The 12,838-nt window shown below is 50.9% G+C and overlaps 2 protein-coding genes across 2 annotated transcripts; one reads left to right on the top strand and one right to left on the bottom strand.

The window, feature by feature from the left end:
- Positions 1-860: 860 nt before the first annotated feature.
- Positions 861-2,416, top strand: LOC120692105. The gene has a single exon (XM_039975334.1). It carries the CDS (start codon positions 995-997, stop codon positions 1,814-1,816), a length of 822 nt encoding a protein of 273 aa, XP_039831268.1. The 5' UTR covers positions 861-994; the 3' UTR covers positions 1,817-2,416.
- Positions 2,417-6,355: 3,939 nt separating this feature from the next.
- On the bottom strand, positions 6,356-10,416 carry LOC120688825 (receptor-like serine/threonine-protein kinase SD1-8; the record flags this gene model as incomplete). The annotated part of the gene is made up of 6 exons (XM_039971192.1): positions 6,356-6,818; positions 6,956-7,106; positions 7,202-7,439; positions 7,572-7,782; positions 7,890-8,251; positions 9,132-10,416. Coding segments are annotated over 6 exons (2,571 nt in total), but the record flags the coding sequence as incomplete, so codon positions are not given.
- Between the last annotated feature and the right edge of the window lie 2,422 nt (positions 10,417-12,838).

A 12,838-nucleotide genomic window follows, 5' to 3' on the forward strand; every position in this document is an offset into this window, starting at 1 on the left:
AATCGGACTTTAATTTTATTTAATTTTAAACTAAAAAAATAAAGACCAAATAAGATTTTGAGGAAAGTGTTAGAGTTATGACCCATTACCACCCCACTTACCACCCTCCCACCTGATCCCGCAACAATCTCACGCGCACTTTATATTGGGCGCTTGCGGCCGTCAAAGGAAATGCAGCCGTTGGGAAAATTGCTTATTTCCCCGTCGTCTATGTGCTTTCGAGGTAAGCCCCCGATGAACACACGGAAATGTCGCCATGACACGCCCGTCACCCGGTGTGGCAGCGTGTTTCCGGGAACATTTCTCTCATCCCAAATGGTTCACGAACACGCTAGCAACCGGTACGCCAATAAATAGACCCGCTAGGAGAGGACCAACTGCGCAACCACTGGGAACGAGCTAGGTAGCTCGGTTGGTGGGGCGGCTGGCTGCAGCGCCCACCGCCCCGAGTTCAAGCGCTGGCTCGGGCGGAGTTTACCCACCGAGAAATTTAGTTTTCTAAATAATTTCAGATATCTACCTCTTGCGTATGGAATCACAAAGGAAATATGACGCATCTGTTGCCTACGGAGTCGGAGGATTCTAGTGATTTTAAGAAGAACACGGTGTTAGATCTGTATGGATTCTGATGATCTCAATAAAGACGCGGTATTAGATCTAAGTGTAGTTGTAGGACTATTTATATACGGGTGGTGTGTATGGATTCTGGTGATCTCAATAAAGACGCGGTATTAGATCTAAGTGTAGTTGTAGGACTATTTATATACGGGTGGTGTGTATAGTGTGTATGTGTAAAGTGGACGTGCGTGTGTATGAACGGATAGTACCGAGATGAGAGGCACTCAAAAAACCAGCCAACCACCCCACACAGTTATTCACACCCCAAAGATCGCGATCCCGTCCACATCCACCTCCAAAAAGCTCACATCTTTCCTCCATCAGCCGGCTGGACAGGACAGCCGGCCTACCCGAACCACCAAAGGCAGGCGCATCGATGCCTAGGAGTAGCGCTCCAGCTCACCGGCCAGCAAACCCGATGGCGCTCGTCAAGGCCAAGCCCGCCGGCGCGTCCACCTCCGCCGCCGCATCGCCCGCGGAGCCCCTGTTCGTCGTCGTCCTCGACGGCGTCGAGACGCCCATCCGCGAGGGGACGCTCTACGGCGGCGACGGCGGCACGGTCACCGTCACCGCCCCGGGCCACCTCTCCGCCGAGGGCCTCCGGAGCGTCCTCGTCCTCGTCCGCGGCGGCGACGGGGCCGGAGGCGCGAGCGCGACCACCGCGCGGTTCGCGCTCTGCGCCGACGCGGCCGCCGAGGGCGTCGGCGCGGTGGCGTTCGACCGGTGCGGCGCGGCGCGCGCGGAAGGCGCGCGGGAGGTGTCCGCGACCCGGTGCCGCGCCGCGGAGGTGGAGCGCGCGGGGAAGGTCACCCTCGAGCGGTGCCGGGACGCGCGGCTCCGCGGCGGCGGGGCCGTCCGCGCCGCGCGGTGCCGGCGCGCCGACGTCGAGAGCTTCGGCGGCGCGCGCCTCGCGCGGTGCAAGGCCGCGCGGCTCGACTGGTGCGGCACCGTGGAGGTCGACATGTGCAGGGCCGTCCACGTCACCCGCTGCGGCGCCGTCACCGGGGAGCGGTGCCGCGTCGTGAATGCCGCCGGGTGCGGGACCGTGGCCGTGGCGCACGCCGAGGTAAACATGCTGGAGGAGGGGAGGAGCAGCGGCTGCAGTGAGAGCGCGTTCTCGGCGCCGCCGCCGGCGGCGACAGCGCCGTGGACAGATGAAGAGGATTCGGCAGCTGCAAGTGCAAGTGCTACTTTGTAAGATCTGCTTGGAAATGGAACACGAAGTCGTGCATAAATTCTTCAGTGGGATTCATGGTTCGTGATTAGTTGCTTGAATGAATCCTCGCTACATCTTTCTGAATTGGTGGAACGGGGATCGGTTCAGTAGCTCGGAGTCCTGACCGTTTAGTTCTGTGATAGCAACTTCCAAATTTCATTTCAAAGTTCGAAACCAACCAGTAGCTAATCTAATAGTCACACTCCTATGAACCGTATGGTTTCCTTTTTGATCTGTTCGTGAGGGAGCGAAAAAGTCCTGGACTCCTGCACCCTTGCGGCCTTGCCCCTTTGCTTTGGCAAATGAATGAGAGGTGACAGCAACAAAAACAAAAAGACAAAATAGCCACTTTGGTCCTTTAATTTTGCTTCAAGAGTCAAATTAGTTATTCAGCTTTCAAAAAAACCAATTTGATCCCTCAATTTTTGTTTTTAGGTCAATTGGCCCCTATACTTTTGTGATGCTCCATAATACCATGAGATAGATGCGAAAAGTCATTTTTACCCTTAGCTCCTTCTCATACTCAATTTCCATTATTGTATAGTTGTAATTAATCAATAATATGTCACAATAGATCTATTATTCTATTCGCTGGTTTGATGTCTCTCGTGTTTGTTGAAATACCCTTTCATATTTAATTTAGTCTACATCCTATAAGAATATCATGCACATATTTGATTAACTTGTTGCACCACTGCTAAACATGCAAATTATGAAGGAGAGAAAATAGCCAAGGGTAAAGATGACTTTTTAGTATTAGTTTCATAGTATTATAGAGCATTACATCAGTATAAGAACAAATTTGACCTAAAAACAAAAGTTGAGGGACCAAATTAATCTTTTTGAAAGTTGAGGGACCAACTTGATCCTTGAAGGAAAATTGAAGGACCAAAGTGTCATTTTTGCCAAACAAAAACAACAACAAAAAAAAGCGAGGACAGTCCTGGACTCCAAGTCTCCAACTCGACACGTTTCGTGTGCGATCTATGCTGTGCAGGATTGGAAGGCTGTCAATCAACTCCAAACTCTGTTACGTTCTTGACTTGTTGAACTTGAATTTGAACGGCTGATGCAACGATTGGGTTAGGGAACATATCATATTTAATTTGAGAGTCAGTCTATGTGTAGCGGCAACTGGCAGATGAATGTGAGAGATGTTTTTATCTATGTCATTTAAGAAGGAGTTCTTACAGTCCTCTGGGCTGCCTGTTTGATAGGTCAAAATCGTATCCGTGTTGTTTCAGCGTTTGAATGATTGAAACAGACTGGGTCTAACATAGATTTGTTGTTTGGTCGATGTCAGCTAAAATCTGAAGGTAGAGGATTGAAGATAGGCTGTACCTTTATCTGGCGTGATCTAGTTGCCTTTTGCCATGTGTTATTCATACTGATGATGTGGTGCTCTTGCTGATGTAAGACTACACTATTGGGAAAAAAACAATTTCTTTTCACTATTGGTCAAAATTGCATTTGTTTAGTGACGGATCTTATTTTTACTTCCTCATAGTTTGATACATCATGGTGCGCTTTTGCATTACTCCTATCTTGAAATACAAGGCATTTTAGTTTGGCATAAATTAAACTATTTTAAACTTAATCAAATTTATAGAAAAGAGTAATAATATTTTGAATATCAAATAGAATAATTAGATCATTCTGAAATATATTTTCATACTTTACTTATTTGAGATGTTAGATGTTAATATTTTCTCAATAATGATCAAATTTAGACTACTTTGTTATGCCAAAATAACTGTGGACCGATCTTAAAGGTGAAAATGAAGTATTACCTCCTAGGAGGTAATAGAGAAAGTCAGATAATTCTAAAAATAGAGAAAATATAGGAACTAACTTGCTATTAGATCTAATCTCTAAAAAGATCTAATATGCCAGATAAAGTTCCATTGTTTTAACGTGACATGATGGTTGTTTATTTGGGAATGCATATTAAAGAATTTTCATTTTTCAATGTGAACGTCAGAACGTGTCAGCTCACTACATGGGTGCGTCAATCACCAAGAAGAAGATCTGAGGCACCTACTTGACATACGCGTCCCAATTGCTACTACTCCCATGAAATGCCTGTTTATTTTTCCCCGTGATTGACCGTGATATGGGTAATGGGTTAACACTTTACAGAAATTAAGATAATGGCATGTGACGTTTTAATTTTAAAAATAGAAAATACCTTCTTATTAGATCTAACTTACAAGCATAAGTGTATCAGATTAATCGATTAGTTTTCCTAATGTGTGAATGGTAAACGCGACATGGATTTGTTCATAACAAAAACGTGACATGGGAGACATGTGAAAGTAGTTTTGCTTAATCTGTTCTAGTATGATGGCCAGTCTCACCTCATACAAATTACCATACACTTCAAGATTTGGTTATTTTTTATGGTACGTAAAAAACAACCATGTCACGCTTGTTCCTCCTGTAGGTTTGATTTTGAATTATACAATATTTGCTTGTGTTGATATGGCCGGCATTTTTTTTCATAATGCGTGTGCGGGAGGACCTTGGCTCTCCGTGCATGAGAGCACGTAGGAAACGGAAGCTGCATGATTTGCGGAATGTTGTTGTGATTTTTTTCCAATTTACTTTAATTACTTAACTGAAAATTCAAAAAATCAACGGCTATGATTTCTTTCGACTTTCTTACCTCGTAGGAGGTAATTGGAGTACCGTAGCAAATCAAAGATTTAGGACAAATTAAAATACTTAAAAGACATAAGAATAGAAGTGTATAATAATAGCCCGAACTGTTTAAAATTGTTTATCTTTGCTACTTCTCTCCTTTTTATTTATTTATTTATTTATCTATTTTTTAACATAATGCCCATAAAGATACTCCGTATTATTTTTTCCTATTATTACTTTTCCTTTGGATGGTGGCTCTATGTCTATGGGTGTGTTCGATATTTTTTGCGAACGTGCCTAAGCACGTATTTCATTAAGAGGATAGAGAATAGTTGGTACATCAGCTGATTACATAAATAGGGGAACCAGCTGTCAGGGCATTTCGTAGGGCTTAATTACACCAAAACAATTTCGCGACCTGATATCCTACCGAAACCAGCAGCTACCGGTGCAAAGTGATGCAGCCCTGCGTTGCACCAGAGCACAATCTCATCGGAGATCAGTAGAAGAAGATCAGCCACAGGGAGCTCTTTTTGATCAAAGGTTCTTCTGTTGCGTTCCTTCCAAAGGTGCCAGCGTGTTAGGATGATCATGGAGTCGAAGCATTTCCGCTCAGACTTAGGAACCCTCTTACGCTCAGATGTCCACCAATCTGCAAAAGAAGTCATGTTTGCTGTTGGGGTCCGGTGCTGCCATCTAAGCTTGAGGAAGGTTCTGTACCACACCTCCCTAGTGAACGTGCAACCGGCCAAAAGGTGATCAATGGTTTCCGGCGACTGATTGCATAGGATACAAGAATCATCATCCTGTAGGTTACGCCTTTTGCGACGATGTGCTGTCCAGCAGCGGTCATGTAGTACAAGCCAAATAAAGAACTTGCATTTCGGAGGTGCAGTAGTTTTGCGAAGTAGATTACCCCCCTTAATTGGGTGTTGTCCACTGAAAAAGTATTGGTATGCTGAAGCCGTGGTGAAAGTCTGATCCGCATTCCATTTCCAGCACACTCTGTCCGGCTGTGGATGCAATTGGACGTGCTGCATTTGCTCCCAAATTTGCAGATATTCAAGAAGTACCTGTACAGTGAGAGGTCCAGTGATGTCTTTGATCCACTGTCTGTTAAACAAAGCTTGAGCGACCGTACGGGGCCAGATCAAGTAACGAAGCCCCATGGAACCAGCGATCAGACCAGAAAAGCGCCGTGCACCCATCACCTAGCTCAATGTATATAGAAGCCTGAAACATCGCCTCGATCACTAGTTCTTTCTCATCAGATAGCATATGCCAGGTCCTGGATGGGTCAGTCTTCTTCAGCCACAGCCATCTCATCCTGAAACACATATGCGTGTGTTCGATATGTGTGTTTAGTTGAAGCCTTGTAATTTAGAGGCAAACTAAATTAAATACAGCTAGCAATGATTGAGTCTACAAATGGAAGGCAAGATGTTCTGTTTTTTTTTATGTGGGAAGTTCTAAATTTTTATCTTTTTATAGGGCGTGGTCAATATTTATGTGGAGGTTTCAGAAGAGTGTTGTGCTTCTTCTTCTTTTTTTTTTTGAGGGCAAGTTGTGCTTCTTTTGTTGGGTCATATTGTCGTAACGTACGTAGAATTGTCAACCTTTGATCTAAAGCAAATGTCAACATGTTGCATCTCCAAAGCCAAATGCCCAAATCTTAGCCCCTGCAAGTAGGCCAATCTGGTAACCAGCCCAACTCAATCGCACCATCGCCAAAAAGCAATCTAAAATGTTGTGATTTGTGGACCATCATCACTTTATTTTGTTATCTGAAAAGAAAGTATCATTGAACAAAGGCCATCTTCTTCAGCCCCTTGCCCCCTGGTCGGCCAGTTTCGGAGCTCATGTTGCAAACCAGGAACAAGTAGCAACACCCTCAATTAATCGATAAATCAACTGAATCCAGTGCTGTTCAGGTTACAATTATGTTTGTATTTACATCGCAACACCAAACACTGCATTGCCTCAAAAAAAACAACGAACACTGTTCCGGCTGCCGTCGCTATCTACCCTCCACTACGGTTACAGTCCAGCTGCTGGCGCTGTCGGACCGGCAGGCCTTCGCCTCCGGGCCCTCCTCGTCGTCATCGTCGTCGTCGTGGTTCCTCCCCGTGCTGAACGCCGGCTCGCACGGCTCCGGCAGCGTGGGGTTCTCGCTGGTCAGCATCGTGGTCACCGCCGACATGGTCGGCCTGCGCTTCGGCTGCTCCTGCACGCACAGCAGGCCGATCTGGATGCACTTGAGCACCTCCATGGCGTTGGACGTGTCCGCGATGGACGGGTCGATGAACTCCAGGCTCTGGCCGTCCCTCCACAGCCTCCACGCCTGCAGAAATGGAGACGAACCAAGCTTGCGATGACTTGCTGTCTGAATTCTGATGACTGCAACTGCAATGGGTGTCGATCGCAGCAGCATCTTATTGTGAATTTGTGACTGCCGGAATAAATCGTGCTGTTACTCACGTATCGCAGGAGGTTGAGGTCGAGATCGTTGTGGTAGAACCCTCTGTTCTTCTTCCCGCTGACGATCTCGAGCACCAGCACGCCGAAGCTGAACACGTCGGACTTCGTGGAGAAGACCCCGTCCATGGCGTATTCAGGGGACATGTACCCGCTGCAACCGGCAGTCAAAATCGCCAGGAGACGTAATGTTACTGTCACTGCTACTACCCGGCGTGAATCTTCTGAAATACATGCGGGTGAACTCACTATGTTCCGACCACTTTCTTGGTGTAGGCGGCGGTCTGGTCCGTCCCGAATATCCTCGCGACGCCGAAGTCGGAGATCTTCGGGTTCATGTCCCTGTCGAGCAGAATGTTGCTGGCCTTGAGGTCCCGGTGGATGATCCTCAGCACCGAGTCCTGGTGAAGGTACAGGATCCCCCGCGCGATGCCGTTGATGATGTCGAACCGCTTCTCCCAGCTCAGCATCGGCTGCCTCTCTTCATCTGGACGGTTCAGTTTATCATGTCAGGAACTCAGGATCGGATTTCCATGGTGGCTTTAGGTCAGTGCAGGAGGTCACTGCTGTCTACTGTTTCAGAGTTCGAACAGTGTCTGGCAGGCAGCTAGCGGCTTACTGAAGAGGAAGGTGTTGAGGCTCCGGTTGTGCATGTACTCGTAGACCAGCATCCTCTCGGAGCCGTCGATGCAGCAGCCGAGCAGCCTGACGAGGTTCCTGTGCTGGAGCTTGGCGATCAGCTTGACCTCGTTCTTGAACTCCCGGAGCCCCTGCGTCGATCGCCGCGACAGCCTCTTCACCGCTATGTCCTGCCCGTTGTCAAGCTTCCCCTGCAGAGGCAGAGCATTGCCAGTTAGCAGTATGAAACAGATGAACAAAGCAATACTGTTTTCTTTGCATTCAGACTTTGTCAGAACTCAGCTGATGCTCGTGTTACCATGTAAACCGGGCCAAATCCGCCCTGGCCGATCTTGTTGTGGGTCGAGAAGTTGTCCGTGGCAGCTTGGATCTTCTCCACATCGAACGACGGGAGATCACAATCCTTGCTATTTCCCTGACCGTTGTGCAGGGAGTCGTCCTGAGCATCACTCGATGCAGCAATCTGGTTCCTTCGTCCGAAAGGCGTGCTCTGTGCGTTCCTCGACGGTAAGGGAGCAGCTTCCTTCCGGCGCTTCTTGACCTTCTTGACACAGATGCAGACTCCAACTAGTAGTAACAGCAGTCCGACGACCGATGGGACAATGATCTCGACGACCCTTGCCGTTCTTGAATTAGTCTCTGCTGAGGAGGTGCTGAGAGCTGCAAGATTCAGAGACTAACAGTTCAGGTAACGTTCTGAAGGAATCCATTTGACCTGCTTGCCGATCTAGGCCCAATGTGAAACCAAAAAAAAACTATATAGGATTGTGATTTTTTCCTCTCCTTTTGCAGGATAATGGAGCTTCTGGCTGTTAAAAGCAAAATAGTACTGAAAAGGACTGGTCTCTAGCTAGTAGCCTACTAAATCAAGAAACGTAGGTGCTTTCAACAGTGAGCATATCACTGTCGTTAGACCTAACAGCAGCTGCTAACTTAACATCTCAATTGACAAACAGACTGGGGCTTTGACTTTTGACCTTTGCACTACAGGTTTTCAGCAAGTGAGAAAACGCCGGGAGATAACTTTGAAGAATCGCGGCGCGTACTCGCTCATCTCCTTTAGCCTCCTAACCGTAAGATAAGTGGACTACAGGTATGAACTCTACGATCAAGTTCCTCAATGGCATACAAGTTTGCTACTTGCACAATCTGACCAAGTTTGTTGTCACCATGACGACAGAAAAACAATGTAAACGAGAAGGAAAACACGGAGAGAAAAAAAAATGACCGCATGCAGAATGCCTCTGCAAGACGTCAACCGATACTAATGAATGAATATAAGAAAAAAAAGCAAAGTCATGTTGCATGGGTTCTAAATTTCTAATGCAATTAAATGAGCAATTTGAAAAAGAAATGGCAACAACCCCCCTTTTTTCACTTTTTCTTAAGCAGAACGAAAATGGGGGTCACACAATAGCGTCAAACTTCTCATCAATTTGATTTTGAACTGAACTAGTGTCATCAGGAAGGGGGGAAGAATAATGTAGTGCATTTACGTAATCATCCATCAAGAAGAAGGCAAATGAGGAAGCGAACTCACGTAGATCGGGCGCGGCGAGCCGGACGAAGAGATTCTGTCCGCCATTGCTGAACTTCCTCATGTCCAGCAGATCGCCGGTCCACATGAAGCACCCCGCCGCGCCCGGGCAGCTGACGTTGGCGCTGGCGTAGGCCCGGCAGGCGCAGTTCCCGAGGCAGGCCCGGCGGCACTCGTCGAGGCCGAGGGACATGTCGACCGTGGCGTTGGCCGACTCCGGCAGCTTCATGTTGGCGAGCGTGGCGAAGCCGTCGCCGGTGCAGTTGAGCCCGGTGCGGCGGCGGCAGCCGCCGGAGCCGTCCCTGAGCGCCCAGTCGGCGGGGAGGCGCGGGCCGAAGCCCGGCGCGCAGGCGCAGATGGGCGAGCGGTCGACGCTGCAGACGCCGTAGGGCCCGCAGGCGCGGTAGCCGTCGCACTCGTCGAGCGGGTAGGACCAGAAGAGGCTCCAGGAGCGCGTCATGTCGATCCACATGAGGCGCTGGATCTGGCCGGAGGAGTTGACGACGAAGCGCGTGAGCACGGTGTCGCTGTCGATGCCGTAGCTGTAGAAGGCCTCGGCGCCGGGCGCGGAGACGAAGCGGAAGGTGAGGAGGGCGCTGGACCGGAGGTTGGGCACGCCGGAGAACTGGAAGCCGTTCCAGGGCCCGCTGCCGTAGGTCCGCGCGGACCGGCGGTAGAGGAAGAGCTCCGGCGAGCCGCGCGGGTCGAGGCAGAAGGAGTACTCCCCCGGGGACGGGTCCCCGGGGCCCCGCCACGAGGTCAGGTGCCGGTCCAGGCCCGCGCGGAAGTCGATGCCGAGCTTCATGCCCAGGAGGAGCGTGTCGGTGGGGTGGTCGAAGCTCTGCCACACCACGCCGGCCCCCGGGACGCGCAGCACGAGGTTGCCGTCGTCCAGGAGCTGCGCGGTGGCGTTTGTACTACTAGAATCGAGCGCGTCGTCAGACGCCGAGGACGACACTGGCGGCGGCGTGGCCCAGACCACCGCGCCGTCGTTGTCCACGACGGCTAGGCTACCGTTGGCTAGGACCCTGAGCGCGGCGCCGGCCGCGGGGCCCAGCACGGGGCTCCCGCGGTTGGCCACCCACACGACGGTCCGCGCGGGGATGCAGCTGAACCAGATCCCGAGGTACGTGCGCCCCTCCGCGCCGTCCTCCGGCGCGAAGAAGCCCAGCACGAACTTGCCCCGCCCCGCCGAGACCAGCGTCCGGTTCCCCGCGAGCGGCGCGGCCGCCGTGACCGTGTCGGTGGTGGTGGAGGTCCCGGTCCCGGGGGCGGAGGCGGCCGGCGCGGCGGGGGCGACGAGGAGCAGGAGCAGGAGGACGGCGCCGAGCCGCGGGAGGAGGAGGAGGAGGAGGAGGAGGAGGAGGAGAGGGACGCCGCGGCGTGGGCAAGCTGGACGTCGCCGCGGCATGGTGGTGGGCGCTGGTCGTGTATGTGGCCGAGCTGATCGATGGCGGTGGCCGGTGGGCTGCCCGCGGCGGCCGTGCGCGATGGATAATGCGTTTAAGTGGCCGTTGGTTGGAGGCAAATGGGGCGGGGAAATGCTCCGAGTTCGGCGACGCCGCGTTCCCTTTCGTCGGGGTGAGGACGGCGACGCGGGCCGGCGGGCGGGCTGGGTCGCGGTCGCGTGGTCTGGAGTTGGATGGGTTGTTGGCCAGGCGGGCAGGGCAGGTTGGGGCGCGGCGCGGCGCGGCGCGTCGACGTGTTCGGGTTTGGTGGTGGTGGCGCCGCGCCGTCTCCCAGGATCATCGGTTCCGATTCGGAACGTGCGGGTTTTGTCCGGCGGCACGCGCGCGGCTGATGTGCTCGGCTGCGTCAACGCGCCCCCCGGCGCGACGTGGAAGCGCCCACCGCCACCGGCCCTGGGAGGCGTGGCAGGCAGGGGCGTGTTCCGGGATGGATGCTTCCGATCGTCGCCGTCGTGCGCGAGCGATGCCCGCCGCCGCCGCGGCCGTGGGCAGTGGGCACGGAGTCGAAAAGAAAAAAAGGCGCGCCGGCTGCGTTTGTACATCAGCTGAGGGACAAGGAACATCTCAGCATGACTGCGTTCTCCTCGTCAGCATGCCAGCAGTGCTAAACTGGAGTGGCTGCTAGGTCGGGGCTGTGTCGGGAGCACCTGAGATATTCTCGTCACGGCATCAGTATTGCCGTTGGGTTCGGAGGTTTCAACGAGACGGTGTCGCATCGCATGGCGTCAGCTAGCATGCCGTCATTTTCCTCTTTGGGCGCGGCAAACTTACCGTGAAGACGCTGGAGAAATGTGAAAAGAATATGACACCATTTATGCCGATTGATTTTGGTGATCGAATGATAATGCAATCAATGGGACTAATATGATTGTTAAGATGACCATTCTCAGGGATTGTTTGATTCCATGGACTTTTTTAAGTCCCTGGAACTTTTTAGTATTTAGAAGTATTAAATAAATGTTAATTATAAAATTAACTGCAGAATCCTGAGGCTAAACTGCGAGACGAATCTAATGAGATATCTTAATCTACGATTAGCGGATGGTTATCGTAGGATCACTGTAGCAAATTATGAATTAATTAGGGTCATTAGATTCGTCTCGTGAAAAAGCACTCAGCTGTCAAAAAACATTTATAAACAGATTTTATTTAATACTATAAAATAGTAAGATTCTTTTTGATGTGATAGGGACTTCTGAAAAAAATTTAGTTCCAAACAGGGGTTCAGGCTTTTAGGTTCAAGTGATGACAAAGAGAGAAGATAGGCGTAGCTAGGCCGAATGGCCGCCCGGTTAGCGGACGGGGGTCGAGGGGGAGCCGCCCCTCGCGGGTCTCAGGGCAGCGCCCTGAAAGCTCTTCGGTCAGTAGCACCGGAAGGACCGACGCATGAGCATCGGTGCATCTGATGGTTGTCGGAAGAACCGACGCCATGATTTTTTGGTGCAGAAGGGAACCGAAGCCAAGTCAGCTTATATGCACCGGATGAACCGATGGTTCAAAAAGAGGCATCGGTGCATTGGGCATACTGTGTTCCAGAGACGATGCAAGTCGCGCAAAAGCCAAGTCTTCAGCACCGGTTGAACCGGTGAAGCATCGGTGCATACCATCGGTGTAATGACGTCAGCAGAAGAGTTGAGTGCTGTGAGTGACCGGTTTAACCGACGGCTAAGCATTGGTTCAAACGGTGGTCACTGTGTCAGCTGTCAGGAGTTCAACGGCTACTTCGGGTTATGAGTGACCGGATGAACTGACGCTACCCCAGCCAGAGGCATCGGTTCATCCGATGATACGCAGATTTTCTGCTGACCGTTGGAGCAACGGCTACAAGACTTGGTGGCCTATATATACGCCTCATCCCGGTCATTTGAAGATTGCTGGAGTTGCTGGACATTCCACACACACCCAAGAACATCTCCAAGCCATACAAGAGCATCAAGATCATATCTTTAGCCCTTAGCACACTTTGAGAGTGTTGTGTAAAGGTTAGCTCTTAGTGAGTGTGATTGCAAGGCCTTGAGCCTTTATGCTGTGGTTCTCTAGTGAACCAAAACAAGAGCTTGGTGTGCCGACACCTTGGAGCTTTGAAGCTCGCCGGCAACGTCATCGACCCTCCGACTTGGTATGGAGCGGCGACGACACTTTGTGCGGGGGACATGGAGACCACATCCTTTGTGGAGAAGCTCCTTAGTGGAACCCGGGGTCAAGGTGACCGTGATTGTGTTCACGGAAGAGATTTGATGG

Source organism: Panicum virgatum, chromosome 9N, assembly GCF_016808335.1.
Source record: "Panicum virgatum strain AP13 chromosome 9N, P.virgatum_v5, whole genome shotgun sequence".
NCBI classification, from domain to species: Eukaryota; Viridiplantae; Streptophyta; class Magnoliopsida; order Poales; family Poaceae; genus Panicum; species Panicum virgatum.

What these genes read in the sequence shown, in the direction of transcription:
- LOC120692105 (XM_039975334.1), top strand. Translation starts at nt 995, where the DNA reads ATGCCTAGGAGTAGCGCTCCAGCTCACCGGCCAGCAAACCCGATGGCG.